This window comes from Lolium rigidum, chromosome 1 (assembly GCF_022539505.1).
Source record: "Lolium rigidum isolate FL_2022 chromosome 1, APGP_CSIRO_Lrig_0.1, whole genome shotgun sequence".
NCBI lineage: Eukaryota > Viridiplantae > Streptophyta > Magnoliopsida > Poales > Poaceae > Lolium > Lolium rigidum.
Genome location: NC_061508.1, coordinates 82149370 through 82170137, shown reverse-complemented (window position 1 = coordinate 82170137; position 20768 = coordinate 82149370). Strand labels below are relative to the sequence as shown.

Below are 20768 nucleotides of genomic sequence, written 5' to 3'. Positions count from 1 at the left end.
GTGGCAAGAATTACTACTTAATAAATACCTGAGACATAAGACATTGTCGGAAGTGCAAGCTAGGCCTACTGACTCTCCTTTTTGGAAAGGATTGATGGAGGTTAAACACGAGTTTTTTGCTAGGGGTTTTTTCGAAGTGGGTAATGGTACGGACACTCGCTTTTGGGAAGATACCTGGTTAGGAAAAACTCCGTTGGCTCGGCAGTTTCCGTCTTTGTATAATATTGTACATCATAAAAATGTTACAGTTGCGCAGGTGTTAGACCAAACACCGTTGAATATTACATTCAGGAGGGTTTTGACGGGTAACAAATGGACTTCATGGTTAAAATTATGTCGGAAACTTATGATGGTTAATTTGAGTGAAGAAGATGATCGCTTTGTTTGGAAATTGACTCCTAACGGTTTGTTTACAGTGAAGTCAATGTATGAAGATATTATGTGTGATCATACTCCTTTTTTGAGGAAATATCTCTGGAAAGTTAAAGTTCCACTTAAAATCAAGATTTTCATGTGGTTTTTGAGTAACAAAGTTTTATTAACTAAAGATAATCTAGCTAAACGGAATTGGAATGGGTGTACAAAATGTGTTTTCTGTGGGGAACAGGAGACTATTCAACACCTTTTTATTGATTGCCCCTTAGCTAAGTTATTATGGCGTACTGTTAATTTCACGTATGATCTTCCACCTCCAACCAATATTACTAATATGTTTGGTAATTGGTTAAACGGAGTAGATAGACAATCAAAGGCTTTCATCCGGATTGGGGTTTCTGCCTTATGTTGGTCTATTTGGAGGGTCAGAAATGATATAATTTTTAACAAAAAAGTTTCTTTTCATTTCTTGCAGGTTATTCATATGGTCTCCCACTGGGTCCAGCTTTGGGGCCTACTCTCTCCGGAGGGGCAGCGGGATGCCATGGCTTCTGGCTGCACACGGCTCCTGATGGTCGCTCAGGATATCTTGTGCCAGGCTGGTTGGCGACATACTAGGAGGCTATGCTGAGGTGTAGTCATAGTATGTGTTCCCTAGTTTCGACCGATGGTTGATTGTTGGATTGATCGTCGGTGATGAATGCTTTGTAAACAATACTTTATTTCGCAACTTTATAATAAATGGCTGTGTGCATCTCCATGATGCAGAAGCCGGGTATACCCCATTTCAAAAAAAAAAAAAAAACCTGCGCCACAGATCAAACATCAGACCAGGCCCCATGAAAAATGTTACTCCCTCCGGTTCAAAATAAATGTGGTACATCTATTTTTAGATAATTATTTTAAACCGAAGGGAGTACTCTGCTCCTTAATTAATGGAAAGCAGCGCTGTGTATCCTCAAAAAAGGCCCCGTGAAAAATGCACCAAATTGCAGGCGACATGGCAATCTTGTGGAGCCAAAACCTGCCAAGGATTTACCTTTTGTTGATGTCTGCTTTAATTCCTTGGATCTGGCATCGTTATGCCGGCCTATGTGGTGCTACTGCTAGCGGCTACACTGACAACCTAAGTGTCCTTTTGCCCTATCTTCTGCTCTTTTCCTTTGTGTAATTGTGTTGCTTCTTTTGCAGAACAGATATGATGATGCCAATACAGACTGTAAAAAACCTAGGGCGTAGGACTTGATCTGTACGTTATCTCCAGTCGGCACATTGTACAGCAAAGTGATGTTGATTCTTGATGTCGCTGCTTTCTGTAAAACGGTCCAAATATCCTGTTATCCAAATCCGGTTTAAACCTTGAGGTGGCACTTGCATTAACCAAATCTTCATAGCTAGGTAGATTCCATGGCTCACCTTTGCGTCTCTGAAATAGAGTAGAACCACGTTACTCTGCTTTCGTGCAGCACTGCAGCCTAATATGAAAAATACTTACTTGCACGGATTGGTATATTTTAGGCGAAACTAATCCTTCATCTGCCTTTTCGACGAAACTATTTCAAAATCTGACCCCTGAGGCCGGTGCCACTAAGAACGGCACTGAAGTTGTACAGGCCGAGCAGGAAACAGCTCGACGAGTTTGCCGCTAATGGCCTTGGCGCTGACCTCACTTCGGCTCCATGCTGCTTGGCGCTGACCCTGCTTTGGCGCCAGTCTTCGCGCCGACCTGCATAGCTTCGGTGTCACGTTGAGTCCACGGATCAGATTCTGAAATGGTTTTGCCAAGGAATGGATTAGTTCCGTCAAAGGGTTGGCTTTGTCAAAAATTACCACGGATTGATGCAAACTGAAATCAGCTAAACAAATATCTGTCCTACCAAGTTCCTTTAAAGGGTTTCATCAAGCTTCCCAAATTTTTTTTTTGAGGCTGAATAAGTGGGTTCCCCCACTGAGATATTTTTATTGATTTTTGAATAAAGAGCTAAATATAAAAAGGGAGTTGCTAGAGATTAGCAACCAACATCTATCTACAGGCTCCAAACCTAAAGTAAAAGAAAAGAGAAAGGACAGATGTTACCGAAATCTCTCAACCCAATTTCTGAAGCCACTATAGGACTTTCTGGTGGCTTTATGCAAAAGGAGAGACAACTCATCCTGGAACTTCTTCCTGCATCTGTATAGGCTTGGAGGGATTCTCTTGAAGATGAAATCATTGCGCGTAGTCCAAATCGACCAAGCAGTCAGTATAATAATCTCCATGAAAAATGGCTCCTTAAGAAATCTTCAGACTATCTATAAAGCTCTGAATATCAGTTTGCTGTGGTGGTACCTACGTAGGGCATATTATATTTATTTAGGAAACATCAAGCTTCCAAAATTGTTACATCAGTTATGTACATACTTCTTTTTTGAGGGAAAGCTACCAGGGTGTATTATATTTATTTAGGAAACACAGATACAACGTTTGCAATTACATCAAGGATAAACTCAGGTGGATCATCCTTCCACAATTGCGGATTATCCACCATCTCCCTACTAGAACATGAGCTGCAAAATTTGACTCCTTAGCACAATGTTCAAAAATAACATCATTAAACTCCCTACAAAGAAACATTCAATCTTCGTAGATAGCAGCTGCTTGTCCTTGTGTGTGGCCTCCATTCATCATCACACCAATAACTTCAGCACAATCTGAATTTATAACCAGATATGCACACACCTTTAGGAGTTGCTATTATTGTAGGGTATTTTAGTTGAGTTTCAGGCAATGAAAACATCATCTGTGTTCCCATAAAAGAATTATTCCTTCCTCCTTTCCCAAATATAAGATGTCCAGGGACTCCTAATTTTTTCTTATACATGTAGGGACGAAGGTTATATATACAATATATTACCTAGGTAATGAACAACATTTGGAACAGGGGACGCCGCAAAGTCATGCACGCGCGGCCAGTTTTTCTGGCAACCTGACTCTGAAAGAATTCTTGAAAACACAGGGAAAGGGATGTCATGTTGATATTTGCAATCATACTTATATGATCCACCAATAAATAATGATCCATATGCAGGCACACGATCGCATGGTGGCTAATTAATAATATATAATTGCCTAGGAGATTAATCATGAACGACAAGGGTTAGCGCACTCAATCTACAATTTTCAATTGATTCAGTGCGTATGCATGTCTGATAATTCATTTCGGCATGATTAATGTAACCAACCGCATCATATGAGTTCGGTATGGAATCCAGAGACCAGAGGGCAGATGCACACTACAATAAGACATATTCGCATGCATATGTAGACGGTGTTACGAAAAAGTGCATTTGGAGCCATGGTGACCTTTATTTTAAGGTTCCAGGTGTGACTAATTCTTAGTTTATTAAAAACTAAATCCGATTCAAAGTGGAATGATGCCATTTAATCTCAGTTGCAACACATATTGCAACTCACTATGACAGATCACAGAGAAAATTTAATGGTTTAGAGATATTTGTTCTAGTTGCAACTTCACTTGCAACTAAAAAGAATCAGTTGCAATTCATAACTGAAAAAATCTCAGTTGCAACCTAACTTGCAACTTAAATGCACGAATCATAACACAAATTGGATGTAGCATTTTTGAGTCTACTGAGCACGAGTTTTGTAGTTTCAGAAACTGAAATTATGCAAATGCATGTAATGATGTATATCTCAAGGGTGCAATATCTGAATCTGAGATACGCTGGCTACACGAGAAAGGCAAAATCTGACCTAATTTGAAGGTGCTCGGTTGACACATCTAGGTAGAAAATTTACAATTTTGTGTTTTTATGTAGATTAAGATACACCGTATTTCAGATTGAGACTTCGCACGCTTAATGTACCTCGGACTATATACTGTTGTCTATATGCAACTTTGTTTTCATTTTTTTTTTTGAAATTTTTCGAACACACTGTAGAATGTTGAAAATAAAAGGATCCGGTAAGCCTGCAAGCCAAATTGATGCACTCTTGTAACTAAGCAATTCCCACACAATCGGTTTTTTTTTTTTTGACAAATCTAACCCATGGAAAAAACTAACGCCTCATATGATTCCTCAACAAACCTATTTTAAAATCTGAACCCTTCGATCTGCGCCAACTAGGGTGGAGTTGAAGTTGTGGAGATCGGCGCCAACAATTTTGGGCACATAAAATGGCCTCGTGGGTTTGTCGCCAATGCCATTGAAACCAACCTAGCTTCGGCGATAAAAATCTTGGCGTGTCAAGTGGCACAACTGACTTTAGGCTGATCATCCATGAATCAGATTTCGAAATAGTTTCACTGGATCGAATCAGGTGACACATTGGTTTCGCTGAAGAGTCAGAGGTGTCCAAAACTACCACAAATTAATTAATCTTGACTGATGGATACTCGTTCGTGCATCTAAAATTCCTGAACACGCATATATATGCACGGGGCCTGCAATATATCTTTCGCGGGTATCCTGCAAATCTGGGGCCTGACCTGCCACGCTGCATTCTTTCTGCTAAAAAGCACCGGTCGCGTCGCTGTTGTGATAGCACAATGTCAGTGTCATTTGCACGTCACACGTTTCCGCCTCCCAATGCCCTGTCTCCCCCTCCACCTCCGGCGAAAGCGACGCGAAGAGGCAAACAGCTAAAATCCATCCACAGCTGTTGCCATCATCATCGCTTCCTCAATCGTTATTCGCTAGCACTGCCCAGTTCGGTACGCGTAGGTGCGCCCGCTCCGCCCACCGCCCACTCTCGCCAGTCTTTCGCTCCGCCGTGTATGTGCCCCTGCCAAGTATCTCCGCAGTCCCCGGTCCTGCCAAAAGCACACACAGCCCTTGCGTCTAAAGCCGACGAAATTCTTCTGCCACCAAAGCTGCCACTCTCTCCGTCTTTCTTTCTCTCTGCCGCGACCGGGCGCGAGAGAGCTTTGCTCGCTTGATATATTGCCATCTCGAAGCGTAGCACAGAGACCGACTAGCTAGAGATATGCGCGAGGCCGCGCTGATCTGACTGAGGTCGATCGTCATGGAGAGAACCTTTCCTCCAGGTGCAGGTGCAGCAGCGGCGGCCTCGCCGCTCACGGCATCCAAGAACGGCGCCACCGCGAGCGGCGGCGGCGGCATCCCGTGGCTGCTCAGGAAGCGCGGCGCCAGCAGCAAGGCGCCACACGGCGGGCCGCTCGCCGCGCAGGAAGAACGTCCGGACAACGTCGACGATGAGGTGGAGCTGGAGGAGGGCGCCGGCTTCGCCGTCTCCACTCCATCCGCCGCCGGAGGAATGACCCCCGAGCCGGCGAGGAAGCGCCGGGAGGCGGCGCTGGCGCGGCTCCGGTCGGCGGTGCTGGCCGTGGTGGCGCGCGCGCGGCGCCGGCGCGGGCGCAGGCCGATGGGGTCGAGCGTCACCGGCACCATCTTCGGCCGGCGCCGCGGCCGCGTGCACCTCGCCCTGCAGACGGACCCGCGCGCGCCGCCCGCGCTCATGGTGGAGCTCGGCGCCTACTCCACCGGCGCGCTCGTCCGGGAGATGTCCTCCGGCCTCGTCCGCATCGCCCTCGAGTGCGAGAAGAAAACGCCTCCACACACAGGTACGAGTACCCTAACATCATCAGCCATACACGCCTACTTGAGTACTCGATCACGAGCGTTTACTCCATAACATTAACATGCATGCCATCCAGGCGGCGAGCGGCGGCGGACGGCGCTGGTGGAGGAGCCGACGTGGCGGGCGTACTGCAACGGGCGCAAGTGCGGCTACGCGGCGCGGCGGGAGTGCGGCGCCGAGGAGTGGCGGGTGCTGCGGGCCGTCGAGAACGTCTCCGTCGGCGCGGGCGTCGTCCCGGACGGCGGCGCCGGCGAGGGGGACCTCATGTACATGAGGGCCAGGTTCGAGAGGGTGGTGGGATCCAGGGACTCGGAGGCATTCTACATGATAAACCCCGACGGCAACGGAGGGCCCGAGCTCAGCATCTATCTCCTCAGAGTCTAATTACCACAGGGTCGATCATGCTGCTCTATGCATGCATCATGCATGGATTGTTGGTTTTATGTGAGTTTAGTTCTTGCCTTCTTGGTTATGTGAAGGAACCGGTGGTTTGTTCATGTACTTACAATAATCTACCACACTTTTTTTTTGAGAGCATAATCTACCACACTTAGTGATGTAGTATTGAGGTATCATTTTAAGTTAGTGCTCCTTGTAACAACACCGGTAAGGTAAGGCTTAATGCCAATGCAACCTAAATTACTAGGCCAGTGCTAGCGGGAGAAGCAAAACCTTTATTACTCCCTCCGGTTTTGCTTATTAATTGGGTAATCGATATTTTCACGAGTTCATATGATTTACACCTACGATTGAAATGATCTGATCTAATACCCTATGAGGCTATGACACGATAGTGTTTTTTTTTTGTCATCACTCGAACCGAGTGATCTTCCACCCAAGAAATTAGAGCCGACACCCTACAACATGGCGACAATTTTTCGATCTGCCCCTTTGGCTTCACACCGGACCCACCCATGTCCCTACCAAGCGGCCGGTAAAATTCCACGTCAACACAAACCATTTCCATATGCCTATAGACCATCCTTCCAAGGCGACACCTCTACTATGGGAGCCTTAAGCCGCACAATGATGCTCCCAGTTGTTCGTCTCACATCTCGCAGTACCAATGAGGCTAAAGGTTTCGAGTATCAATTCGGTCACACTAGAATACGGTATGAGACTCATCAAGTGGCAAAGGTGAAGAGCTCCACGATTATGCCTCCAAGGAGGTGGAGTGACAATCCTCGCGGGTGATAACTTATATCGACACTAGGCTTTTGCCTAGAACTAACCCGAGCCATAGCACCAACACAACATGCCTAACCAACCACCACCTTCTTTTCACGTGTACACCACGACATTCTATATGTTCGCAGAGTTGTTTCACGAAAAGACGAAATTCCGTGCTAAAACAAGTTTTTTTTTCACGAGTCATTTATTTATCTTTTTTTACACATGACACAAAAAAACATTGGTTTTTCACAAAACTTGGCATGGCAAATAGAATGTCGAGATATATGAGCTATTTTTTTGTTCAGAATTTGTTGACATTTAGAAAGTATCTGGGCGAGATATGTGCACAGATCAAAGTGAATTTCAAAGAAATTATAATCCTACGGGTTTTTCAGAGCAGCTTTTCCTATAATTTTCATTTGTTTTCAAATCTTTTGTATTTAGACTCGGATATTTCTGTATATACATACTGAGAAAAGCCTAAGGGCCAGGACCGGCAGGAGTTGGGCCATACTGAGAAAAGCCCAGTTAGCCTCTGAACCGGAAAACCCCACGAGATTCCCAACGTTTGCTGGACTCTCTCCTCAAATATACACACACCCAGCCCTCCCAAACAAACATCCCGATCCAGATCCTAATCCAAATCGCATCTGGGCCGTCCCCGTCCCGATCTGGGCCGCGCCGATTTTTTTTCTTCCGATTCCACTCTCCTCCTCGTCCCCGTCAACAACGCCAAACCCTAACCCTAGCCCGCCGCCGCCGCCGGCGAGACCCGGGCCCCAGCGCCGCCCCCCTCGACGTCGATCACGATCCTTGACGCATCCCCGGCCGTCCTTCCGCCGGAGAACCCTAGGTAACGCCCCACCTCGCATGTCGCCCCGATCCGATCTCGCGGGGAGTCCTGCCGCCGTACGGCACCTCTAGGGTTAGTTTTTTTTTTTTCTGCTGTGCGTGGGTTGTTACATCGTGCCTGCATCGTCGTGTACGTATATGGTAGTCGTTACTTCCTAGTGTGTGTTGTTGGTGCCTGCTACACATTGCAGGATTGAGTTGTATTATCAATGCATGGTTAATTGTTTGCCCCTGTTAAGTCATAATAATTGTTTAATTATACATATTTGTTCATTGGTGACATTGGAATGTGTAGAGAGGCAATGTAGGGGTCAACTGGTCTTGCTATTGACTGTCCTGCGGCAACATGCTGTGAACAATGCCACTGGAATTACAATGCATTGCTTGTCTCCTGCTATTCTGTCAGTCAGATTAGTATTTTCCTTATCCTGTGCCATGCATTGTTTTACGGTCAGCACAATGGTACCTATGTCGAAACCTCACGTAGTAAAATGCAATGGTCAGTTCAGCTTTAAGCTTGCTTTCTTGTTAAATGCTATTCTGTTGTCAGATTAGTTTTTCCTTATTGTTTTGTGCTCTGCACAATGGTAGCTATGTTGAGATCTAGCGTACGAAATGCAGTGGGCAGTTCAGTTCCAAGTTTGGCGGAATGGAGCTTTCACCTGTAGCATGATTTTTTCTGAATGCTGCTTTACACTAGTTGCTTGTATCTTCTTGTTTTTTTTTTACCATCTGCCCCTGGCTATTATACTGGGTGGTGGTATATGCTGATGTAACTGTTACTGGCCTAAATCCGGGGATTTCAGGTGACCTACAAGGATGATGGCACTTAGCCTGCGAGGGGTCCAGCAGCAGTATGCACCGACTGCCTTTCCTACCCGGAAACCTTATGCACAGGTTGCAGCGCGAATCCTTCAGCTGGATAATATGGATTCAGAAACTTCTCCAGTTCGTTCCATGATTCAAAATAAAATGTAAGTTTTGAAACCACCATTATCAATTATCAACAGCAATGCTAGGTCGCTACTATACCAGCGATGGTTACATTCCAGGCGTAGCTGTGTTACTGCATGTAGTACTCTCCATGTTTATCGTATGTTGATGATTATGTCATCGTTCATGTTCTTGTAGGCCACATTGTTCTGTAGTTCTTGAGAATGATTGAAATATGCGTAGGTCTTTTTCAGTTTAATATCATCATTTCAGTCGTAGGCTGAGACGCTATAAGATTTGGACACCATAAACTGCCTGTCCTGTGTACTGTTGGATTCAATCCATATATGTTCGTGGCAAATATCTTCACACACTATGTATGACACTACCGTTGTTGTGCTTAATTCTTGGATACCCATGCATATCTGATAATTTGGACTGTTAGAGTGCTTGAAAAAGGACTGGTTCTTTCTTTGGTAACTATATGTATCATCGATATTTCTGGGTTCCACAGTACATCCTGATTTCTTTTCCTCTCCAGTGTTAACTACCTGAAAGCAAGGGAGGAGTTCTGTAACTTCCACCAACATTATCTTGTGGCAATTTCAAAACATATTGATGATCAGTTTTATAAGGATGCTGAATCACAGGTTGGTGTTGCTTCTTGTTGCAAATATAATCTTCCCTTCGTTTCATTATAATCTCTGCTGGACTCAGGAGTCTCTGTTCCAAAATTTATGTCTATTGAGGGAATCAAGTATTTGATTAATGTAATACTCCCACCGTTCCTAGATATAAGCCATATAATTTTTCAGAGAAAAAAAATCCAGAATATAAGGTGTATTGCATATCACCACCTATATGGACAATATTTTTAGGGATTTGATTACGTTTCCTTATCTCATGCAGAGTCCTCTATTAGCTCACATCAATTGCCTAGGTTTAATCCCGCCCAAACATGGTGTAATTTTCTCTCAATGTACGTTCTTTAATTTTAGTGCCAAAAACTATATGGCGTATATCTAGGAACGGAGGGAGTATCTCCATTGACTACAATACTCATGAATAGGTTACGCTGTTTTACCATGTCATTTAATAGTGTTATGCACCGCCATCTGTCATCAACTTCATACATTCCGTGTTTCCTTGGTCTGTGAAGCAAAGGAGTGTAGTACTGTAGCCTGTCGTGCTTTATTTAGTTATTTCTGCTCTCTTATATTTCATCATCTTTAGATCTTAGCTTTATGTTCCACTGAACATAAATTGATTGTAAAAGTTTAAGCTATTATTGCATTTTTTTGTTTAACTTGCATGTTACTGTTTCTGTTAGCCGATGTTATATATACTCATGGATTTCGATCATTTTAATTTTGAATGACTTTCTAACACTAAGTTATTTTCTCAGATCCAGTACATGGATTTCGAAACTGTAGAAGTTAGGTTGAATGCTGTTCTCAATCATGGCAACATTAGATATTCTCGGGCTTCTTCAGCAGTGTTACCCACATACTACTCAGAACAGCCTGTGAAAGAAGAAACAGATTCAAGTATACAGCATGGCAGAGCTCTTCCTGGTTCTATTAATCCGTCCCTGCCTGCAACTGACATATCAGGTAATGTGTTTTATCCTCAGGCTTAGTAACGAACTTAAGATAATGGTTTCTTACTTTATCCTTACAGTACAACTTTGGATTTTTATGTTTGGTTGATTTTGGCAGGATTTGCACCAAATGACCACCATAACTTTCCTGCAAACGTTGCCCATTCATCAGCTGAAAGCTTAGCAGAGACCACGGCTTCTCCATCTATGTCAACACTACCAAAATGCAGTTCCTCTCTTGCTGGGGATTCCAGTGGTGGAGTGCATACTTTCCATACAAAGATAAATTTCCAAGGTAATTTATTTTACTTACCTTGACTTATGTATGAATCTGACTTTAAGCTATATTGCATCATATAAATATTAGGACCTAAGCCTACCCCAACTTGCTTGGGAAAAAGGCTTTGATGATGTTGTTTTTGTAAACATTATGACCAAAATTTCGCAGGCGATGTTCATCAAGTTGATAGTCCACAACCGTCGACCTCTGGTAGTTCCAGTTCTTTGCCTGCAATGTGTGACCGGTCCGCAAATCATAAAAATGACAGACAATATTCCTCTGGCCAACTACCACCATTGCTGCAATACAGAGAACGTGATGAAGAGTTGTATACATGTAGTCACCCAATAGAGCAATCAGATCAGTCAAATATCACAGCTTGGGGCGACGACTTGTCTTATCTCTACGAACAATCTAAAATGCGCCAGAACATGAAAGGAGAGTGCGGACTTGCTGGACGGATGCAAGTGAATGAAATTTCTAGCCAGGCATCGAGCTGCCAAGGTTCCAGCAGAGAGAAATGCTCTAACTTAAACACAAAATTCAGTCATAAGCAATGCCGCTACATGGCGGATTCTGGTTATTGTGGTTCTGTTAAAGAGAGAATGGAGAGAGCTGGACAGACATCAAAGAGCACTCTATCAAAGCCAGCTTCACCTATTTCAGATGAATCTTCTGGCAAGCAACGTCCGGCAAAACGTTTGAAGGTTAATTTTCCCAGTCCTGTCCATGCCGCTAAAGTAGAGTTTCCAAAGGAACAACAGCCAGCTGCCGATGAAATTGTCTCTTCTGAAACAGTACAGTCTGAGACCACAGAGTTACCTACAAAATCACCCTCTGGCTGTTCATTAGTGGACAGCAATGTTGTACCTGGACTGATCAGTGGAGATCTACATAGCATGGACAGTGTTATATTGCCAGAGACTGCTGTACAAGCAGAAGAACTGTGTGATGTAAATGGTGACATTGAGATGAAGGACTCTAAGCTTAACTCGGTGGATGAAACATCAATAGGAGCCAGCATAAGTGCAATGAAGAAAAGCGGGGCTTCAGTACTTCATGCTTTAACTGCTGATGAACTTAGAGATCACATGAGAAGTTTGAACCATCATACTTGTCCGGTGAGTCCAGAACCCTTTGGATCTCATTGGTTTTACTTTATATTTTGTAATATCAACTATCCTATGTCACTGAGTAATACACAAAGTGAAGTAGTTATTATGCACTTCCACGTGGTCCAGGCTCAAGAAAGTGTTAGTTTTTTTTTATCATGGCAAGTGGATTGACTGTATTGTGCAGAATATTAAGTTATTTAAGCTATTACCTCTATCCCTTGTGACAATTTGCTTTATTTTTTTTCAGAGCAAGGTGACAATGGAAGAACTCCAGTCAGGCTTGCCCGACCAAAATACATGCAATTTATGTGGGATGGAGAGGCTTCTTTTTGAACCTCCCCCACGATTTTGTGCTCTCTGTTTTAAAATAATAAATTCGACCGGATCGTATTATGTTCATGTGGAAGATGGGAATGATAAGGCTTCAATATGTTGCAAATGTCACCATCTTTGTAGTGGGAAAGCTAAATATCAGAAGAGATTCAATTATGCAGAAACAGATGCTGAGCCTGAATGGGTAACGTGCTTTTCTTGTATCTCTCTAATAATTCTTATTTATGTACAAATTTCTCATCTTATGATTCACTTTTGTCATTTCAGTGGGTCGCGTGCGATAAGTGCAAAGCTTGGCAGCATCAAATATGCGCTCTTTTTAACCCTAAGGTTGTGGAGGAGGCGGCAGAATATACTTGTGCCAAATGTTTATTGAAGGAGAAGGATAGTGGAGATATAAATTTGCTGGAGTCATCTACTGTTCTAGGAGCATTGGAGTTACCAAGAACTAAACTGAGTGATCATATTGAGCAAAGACTTTCAGCTCGGCTTGAGCACGAGCGGCTGCAGAGGGCAAGGGCTTCAGGAAAAGTCCTCAAAGAGGTACTTGTTTTTTTACCCTTTATGATCATCTTGTACTACACAAAGAAGAAGTCCCATGAGCTGTCTGCAATTGTTGACCATAAAGCTAACTGTAGGCCTCCCTTTTTTAAGTCATTATTTTCCAGATGCTACTTGCTCTTTCTGAACCATGTTTGGTCGAACTTACACAGTAGCTCTTGTGTTTTAATCTTGTACTGTTGCTTAGTATTTCAGCACATGATATTGCAATCTCATACTCTGCTGAGTTAGTTATTCACTACAGGATTATACTTGACATTAGCATTTATGTTCTTCTATTTGATATTTGATCCGATTAAGTCACTTATCCTTGTGTTCGAATATATGTACAACGAGGCAACACCTATTATATTTCAGGATATTCTTTTGTTAAAATATTTCAACTATGGAGTCAATTATTGTAATTTTGTGTTTTGTGCTCCAATTCTTAGGTACCTGGAGTTGAAGGTCTTACTGTTAGAGTGGTTTCTTCAGCAGTGAGAATACTTCAAGTCCAACCACGTTTTCGGGATTTTTTTAAAGAAGGAATATATCCTGGGGAGTTCCCGTACAAATCAAAGGTGATTGGATGATGCTTTATTGACTTTTTTTTCATAGTGTCCATGTTAATAACATTTTCAGCTATATTTAGTACATAATGAGGGCTAACTTTTTCTGCCTTTTGTTTATGCAGGCTATTCTCTTGTTTCAAAAGAATGAAGGTGTGGATGTTTGTCTATTCGCAATGTATGTGCAAGAGTATGGTTCTGATAGCCCATTACCGAATCGAAGGCATGTATATCTTGCATATATCGATTCTGTCAAGTACTTCAGGCCTGAAATCAAATCTGCAAGTGGGGAAGCTCTCCGTACCTTCGTGTACCATGAAATTTTGGTACGAGAATGCAGATACTCTATTGACACTTAACATTTTGAGTTTCATGTTGGACTCAAATTCTTCCGATATCTTTTTCTCTTATAGATTAGCTATTTGGACTACTGCAAGAAACACGGATTTGTAAGCTGCTCCATATGGGCTTGCCCATCTACAAAGCGTGATGATTATGTTTTGTACTGTCATCCCACGTCACAGAAAATGCCAAAGTCTGACAAACTTCGGAGCTGGTCTGTACTTAAACATGATATTTATGTTTTTTTACCAAATTATTTGTTTATGGGTCTTCATTGTGTTTTCTCATGAATCTTCATAGGTACCAAAACTTGGTCAAGAAGGCTGTTAAGGAGGGTGTGGTTGTGGAGCGCAGTACGCTCTACGACTTCTTCCTTCAGCCTACCAGTGAATGCAAGGCCAATATCTCAGCAGCATGCTTGCCATACTGTGAAAACGACTTCTGGCCTGGGGAAGCGGAGAGACTCCTTGAGATGAAAGATGACAAGACCTCACAGAAGAAAGAGACACAAGTTGGAAGGCTCCTACGGGTTGCCAAACGTGATGACAGGAAAGGAGACCTTGAGGATATCTTACTAGCACACAAGGTTAGTTTCTTTAAATTTAAACCATGTTCTAATCCACCTATCAGTATAATGTTGGTACTGATACCATATATTTCCATTGTTGGCAGCTTGGTGAAAAGATGCGAACAATGAAAGAAGACTTTATTATGCTTTGTCTTCAGCAGTTTTGCAAGCATTGCCACCAACCTATTGTGTCCGGTAAAAGTTGGGTTTGTACCTCCTGCAAAAACTTCCATCTTTGTGACCAGTAAGTATTTTTCTGACCACTATTGTTTTATTTCGAACTTACAGAATCTGGCGCCTTATATGTATTATGGTGACCAAATAGAACTTGGTAAAATAGTACCAGTGGGAATATCTGTTCTTATGGAAACTTATCTAACTGCACACATCTATTATCATCCCAGCACCTAGACCCTTGCAACTATCAGCTTCCTACTTTTTAAATATCTGTCAATTAAATTGCAAAGTGGCCTTACATGCCCCTGTTTCTTTAATTTAGCTTATGTTCATCAATAAACCACCCATATTGACAAAGCACACTTACTGATGATGTATTTGTTAATGGTCTTGCAGATGTCATGCAGATGAGCTAACTGCTCCACAAAAGGACAGGCATCCGGCTACAACAAAACAAAAGCATGCATTTCTCAGAGTACTGCTATAAAACTCTGCTATACTAATAGTTCATTTATTAGCAGAATAGAGCAAGCACAATGTGTATGCTGCTATATGATGATGTATGATAAAATTTGTACTGACCAGAGTAACTTAACTGTTTTACAGATAGAGGAAGAACCTCTTCCAGAGACTGATGATGGAGATCCAACAATGGAAAGCAAGTATTTTGACAGCAGAGTAGATTTCTTGAAGCACTGTCAAGATAATCAATACCAGTTTGATACACTCCGACGGGCAAAACACTCAACAATGATGATTCTTTATCATCTACATGATTCAGCTTGTTCTGCTTGTCATCGTACCATGGATCAATGCTTGGCATGGAGGTGCCTTGTTTGTATTGGCTGCAAATTTTGCGATTCATGCTATAAACAAGGCGGTGCAAATTTGCATATTCATGAACTTAAACAGACAGACAGTCGCCACCTAGTGCCAAACTACACTCTACAGGTATCCTTAAGTCCCAGTTCGTGGTTCAACTTGCTGAACTGTGTTGTGCTGAATTTATTTTATAATCTGCTGTGAAAAATATAATAACTAAGTAGGAAAAGATGACTTAACAAACAGTCAAATCGACAAAACCAGGTTAGACAAACGGGATTAACACAATCCACCACAATGCAAAACAAATCGTAATTTTGTAACTGGAGTCTTATGTTTTGTTCCTTTCCCTAGTTCAGGCAGAATATCTCTTTCAGCTTTTGGATTGTTTGAAACTTGATTTTTTTGGCATAGGTAAAGCCTTTTGTGCATCACACCATAGCATTTTATCTGACTTAAAATTTCCCACTTGATTTCTTCTTGAACAAAGAGATGTCATGTGAAATTTTAAATTTGCTATTTCATGGTTTCAAGTGTTGGAGGTGTTTATTTTAGTTTGTTCAGGTATTTTTTCGTTACTTTAAGCATATCCAGCTTAATAAGCAGAGTGAACTGTGAAAATCATTCTACATTTGCATTCTTTGTGATTCTCCACTTTTTAATCAGTTTATTTTTAATTATCTGCTGGTAAATTGGTAGGATTTTCTGTTGTTTCATACTAATGAACTGCCTGTTTCCAAAGCAGGACTACCTCGAGGGGCTGGTGCATGCATCAAAATGCTTCTACGATCCGCATAATTGCACTTTCAAACTGTGTATTATGATGAAGAAGTTGTTTTTTCATGGTGCACGATGTGATATCCGCAACCAAGGAGGTTGCCGGAAGTGTATCTTCATGTGGAAACTTCTGCTCACCCATTCAAAACATTGTGACCACGGGGACTGCTCAGTTCCCAGATGCAGGTAAATTCATGCCTCATCTGCAGTATGCATCTGCTATCTCCAAAATCCAAATGCATATTATATATCTCTAGCTGATGTTTTCTTATATTTTATTTTAGGGATATAAAGGTATTCATGGGTACCGGAGCTTGTGCTGTAGATTGCTAGCGGGTCCGAAATTAGCTTCCTGTGAAGTAGTTCTTGTCTCTCGAGAAGATTTATTGATGAAAATGCAATAAGTTGGTGGCTGTCATATACAGTGTAAATAAAATGACGAGCAGCAGAGTTAATTGTTTTGCTGGTTTTCCTTGAAGTTGTACCAAGATGGCAGACTGGCGGGTGGCTCAACTTCATTTATGTGGGTCGCCAGGCTGCTGTTTTTCACATGGATGCATCAAGAGAAAACACCAGCGGATGCTCACATAGACAGTGTGACACATGTAGTCCTGGTACATACATACCTGTATAGTTTCCTTGTAAACCATAGCAAGGTCAAATGATAGAGAATTTTCTTCCTTTCCTTTTTTTTCCTGATTGAACTGAACAAGGGCACAATTTTGTCCAGTTGTTGCTGTACTGTGGCCGAAGCCAAATTCAATGAATGTGTATATCCAGTCCCATGTTACCACCTTTGTGCCAGCTGCAAATTTTTTTTTTCACTTCTTGAATTTGTACTTGCAGTTGTAGACTTTTGAGAACGCCAGTTCGTGCTTACCTTTGTTACTCTTAACCATGAAGGAGCCATTCTAAAATCTGCTTTTCATTTTTATTTTGGAAAGAGTAGCAGGGTAGCTGAAAAAGAAAAGGCACCGGATGAGTCTACTCCCTTCTCCGAAGCAACTTCCAAGAAGAGCAACAGTGTCAGGCACCTTGCTCGTTGAGATAGGAGGTTCTTGTGCTGTTCTTTTTCTTTTGTGCTGTTCTTTGTTTGAAACAGCTTCTGTAAACAATCTATGATAGGTTGCAGCGCCGCTATATGACATTCGTTTATTGCGGAGAAGTTATCTTATACTCAATACATATGGTCGTACTAAAGCCAAGTAGCTTCAACATGGCAGAAAAAAAACCTATTGTACTCGAGCCTAGTTTGAGTGAGCCAGATCGCAGTGCATGCAAGCTTGAACCGAGCTTATTAGAGAGCCCATGACACACCCCTCCCCCATATGAGTCTGGCATGTGCTTCTGAATCATTATAGATGTCCGAGGCCGCAGCACAAGTAGCTATCCGAAGATCAGAGAAAACTGTCAAACACACGAGTCACAGTCAGCGGCATCAGCCACTCCTGCAGACTATTCTCCAGGATTACAAAAGATGACACACCGGTGCAGCACGGCTACAACTACAAAAATCGTAAAGCTGAGGTGAAATGGCAGATGGTCACGCCGATGCCGCTCAAGCACTTGTCTCAAGTGGTGAGGAAAATCCACAGCCTTCTCCTGAACGAATCGTTTCCCGTCGGAGGCTCTTCGCCATCCCCATCACTCTCTTCAGTGCAGCCATCCCCATCACTCTCTTCAGTGCAGCCATCCCCATCACTCTCTTCAGTGCAGCCATCCCCATCACTCTCTTCAGTGCAGACTTCCTGGGCTTCAGCCTGATCAAAGGAGAGATTCCAGTTAGTACACTCCCAGAAACAGTGAAACCAAAGTGGCCAGCAGGCCAGGAGGATGTGCAACCATAGAGCACTGATCTTACCGGCAGATTCATATGGGAAGACTCGTGCGCTTTGGCCGCTTCCCCTAACTCGGTTGATAGCAGAGCCCCACAAGTTGAAGCTCCTTTTGCATCATCACTACTGCTTTCTTCTGTCTTCCGTTTGCTTCCCGCCTTGGGAGCTCTCGCTTCGCCAGATCTCGTCTTGGATGAGGTTGCAGCACTTACACTGTAGTAAACATGATAAGCATAAACAGTCACCCACAGCATTGAATCTTCTAGACAAAAGGTAAAATGTTAAAAACCGAAGAAGACTTACACTCTATTGTGCCTAAGGTTGTAATGCTTTTCTCCTGGCACCTGCGTTGCCATGCCACATAGTTGCTGCCTCTTGCGAAGTGGCGCTCCCGAAGCATCACCATCAGAATATACTACTTCAGTGTTCTCCACACGCTGCTCAATACCTGCTGCGCTTGGAGCAGCAAAATCTTTCTGGTCACTATGTTTCTCTTTAGCCGCATCGATCACTGCCTGTATAGTTCTTGTCCTCCTCACACTTCTTAATCGACCTTCCCGTTTCTGTAGACGTTCTCCTTGATTCAAAGTTTCCGAGTGCAAACCTCCTTCAGACCCATTCCCATTTCCATCATTCAAGATAATATTTGCATCAACCTCCATGCTACTAGTGGTGTCACCTGACTGGGTTTTCAAAATATTGTCTGTGACGCCAAACGAGAACGATTCATACCCGCCAAGAGAAACTCTTTCAAGTTCTTCTTTCTCCGCAGCCCTAGCATCAGATGGGGTCTTCTGAGCAAAAGCAAAAGAATCATTTGCTCCTTCATAAATACGTGAAGGATCGTAATCTTCCTCATGTTCCAATGCTTCGTTGTCAAGCCTTGCACCAAATGATACTTTATGTTCCAATGAATTTTCAGCCTTCTTGGAGGGAGAGGATCTGAAGTGCCCCGAACACTTCTGCAGCAGCGTAAAATGGCCAGTCGAATCGATAAGCCTGCCTGTTCCATGAGGTGATGACTCAGTGTTCAGGAGATTTTGACAGTGGAGATCAAAGCTGCGTTTACTGTTGGCACGTTCCCCCTCCCGTAACTCATTGTTCTGCAATTTCTGTTGTTCTATGTCACACATAAAAGCTTCTTCACTAAGTCTAATATCCTTCATCCGGTTCTTGTATTTTTCTCTCAACTCAAGTTCCACATCCTTCAACCTCCTTTTTTCACTGTCATGGAAACTTTTCATTCTTTTCCTTTCATAACTAAGCTTCTTCGCCGCCAGATGGAGCAACAAATGAAGAAAGACAAGATAAATATGCATATTTACAAATGAAATAGCATAAAATGCTTGCTCACATTACACTTACCTTTTCTTTCATGTCGATTCTGTCTTCCCAGTCATCTAATATTTCCTCTTTTTCCTCCAGAGTTTTATACTTAGACTTTATATCCTGAAAATTAGTACAGAAGAATCATGAAAGTTTTAACATAAAGTGGAAATAGGGTAGGTCAATATTCTATTCAGTAAGTTACCATTTCATACGCATGTAAGTTATGTAACCTATTATTGATATCACACTCTTGTACTTTCAACAATTCTTCCTGTTTCATCTTCAAAGTTTTGTCATGCGCAGTCAGCTTGTCCTCCCTGCCACTAAGGGATCTCTGAAAACTAACTTGTCTATTCTGACTTTCCATAAGCCTCTTTTCCCACTCACCCAGAGACTCCTCCTTCTCCTTAAGTTGATTCTTTTGTGCCTTCCACCTGAAAATATAAGAATATTTCAGCCATAAAAAGGAATATTTGCCAGATCATTTCTTTACGCACAACGGAACAAGCGTAAAGAAAAATCATTAGGTTAAAGAGGCACCATACTCAGTTTCATAGCATAGCTTTTCCTTCTCACATCTGCATTGTTGAGTTTTAATGTCTTCGATTTTTTTATCAGCACCTGACATCATAAGGTTTGCTTCTGCAAGTTTCGCATCTGCAGCACTTAACTTCTTCTTGATCAGCAAGGATTTTTCATCTTTGTTAGCCTGAAGAGAATTAGCACCGCTGATATTTTTCTGAGACACAAAGTTGACCTCAGCTATCTCTGAACGCATTTCATGGAGTGCTTTTTCCAGCTATTCGGACCAACATGGGAAAAAACGACAAATAGAAAACATAGACAAAAACTCATCAATAAGGCTCCGACATAAAAGGTATAGTCAGGAGACAAGTAAATACAAAGGCAATAATAACGTACGTCGGCAACATGTTGTTTTTCACTACACAAAGCTTTTCGAATCCTTTCTTCCCGTTTCTCGTATTCATATATTGCATTTAAGTGCGCTGCTTGTTCACGCTTCAGTATCTCCTTATTTTGTGCGTATACTTGACTGAGCTGGTCATATTTGGCAGCCATCTCTTGCCTATCAATCAAGAGCAAGCCCATATCGTGCTCATACTGATGTAGCTGCAGAGGCACACATCCAATTACATAACTAATAGTGATAGCACATAAAACACCAAATGTGTGACATGAGATAATATTTACTCCCTCCGAGCCATATTAAGTGTAGCTATTTAGTACAATTTTGTATTAAATCAGAGACAATTATTATGGATCGGAGGGAGTAGTAAAATCAGCAATATATAGCTATTGCACAATAATTTTGAATCCGCAACTATACATGTCGCTGAATACTTCTACAGTTTCCAATTTTTTTTTAGGAATTAAACCGCTTAACATACACCATCCAGAAGTTCAATAATGTGGCAACACTTCTATTCACCCAATTTAGCACATGAATTTGACAATCAGAACCAAACTTTCTCTTCGATAGCTTGCTACTCTAATAGGGGCTGTAGAGATCTATGCAGAAGCCATT

At 42.4% G+C, this 20768-nt stretch overlaps 2 protein-coding genes across 2 annotated transcripts; both read left to right on the top strand.

Annotated features, from left to right (window-relative positions):
- Positions 1 to 5401: 5401 nt before the first annotated feature.
- On the top strand, positions 5402 to 6419 carry LOC124648272 (protein MIZU-KUSSEI 1-like). Its single transcript, XM_047188067.1, has 2 exons — positions 5402 to 5960; positions 6054 to 6419. The coding sequence occupies exons 1-2, from the start codon at positions 5402 to 5404 to the stop codon at positions 6359 to 6361; spliced, it is 867 nt and encodes a 288-aa protein (XP_047044023.1). The 3' UTR covers positions 6362 to 6419.
- Positions 6420 to 8813: 2394 nt separating this feature from the next.
- Positions 8814 to 16848, top strand: LOC124686055 (probable histone acetyltransferase HAC-like 3). Its single transcript, XM_047220092.1, has 16 exons — positions 8814 to 8976; positions 9477 to 9585; positions 10341 to 10548; positions 10654 to 10830; positions 10984 to 11936; positions 12178 to 12447; positions 12531 to 12806; positions 13256 to 13384; positions 13498 to 13698; positions 13786 to 13928; positions 14015 to 14300; positions 14387 to 14526; positions 14856 to 14934; positions 15066 to 15410; positions 16027 to 16244; positions 16343 to 16848. Exons 1-16 carry the CDS (start codon positions 8822 to 8824, stop codon positions 16389 to 16391), a joined length of 3738 nt encoding a protein of 1245 aa, XP_047076048.1. The 5' UTR covers positions 8814 to 8821; the 3' UTR covers positions 16392 to 16848.
- The last annotated feature ends 3920 nt before the right edge of the window (positions 16849 to 20768 follow it).

Excerpts from the sequence above, each read along its gene's own strand:
- LOC124648272 (XM_047188067.1), top strand. The coding sequence starts at position 5,402 with ATGGAGAGAACCTTTCCTCCAGGTGCAGGTGCAGCAGCGGCGGCCTCG. Across the intron at positions 5,961-6,053 it reads GAAAACGCCTCCACACACAG|GCGGCGAGCGGCGGCGGACG; the intron begins GTACGAGTACCC and ends CATGCCATCCAG.
- LOC124686055 (XM_047220092.1), top strand. The coding sequence starts at position 8,822 with ATGATGGCACTTAGCCTGCGAGGGGTCCAGCAGCAGTATGCACCGACT. Across the intron at positions 10,831-10,983 it reads TACAAAGATAAATTTCCAAG|GCGATGTTCATCAAGTTGAT; the intron begins GTAATTTATTTT and ends AAAATTTCGCAG. Across the intron at positions 16,245-16,342 it reads TGCTCAGTTCCCAGATGCAG|GGATATAAAGGTATTCATGG; the intron begins GTAAATTCATGC and ends ATTTTATTTTAG.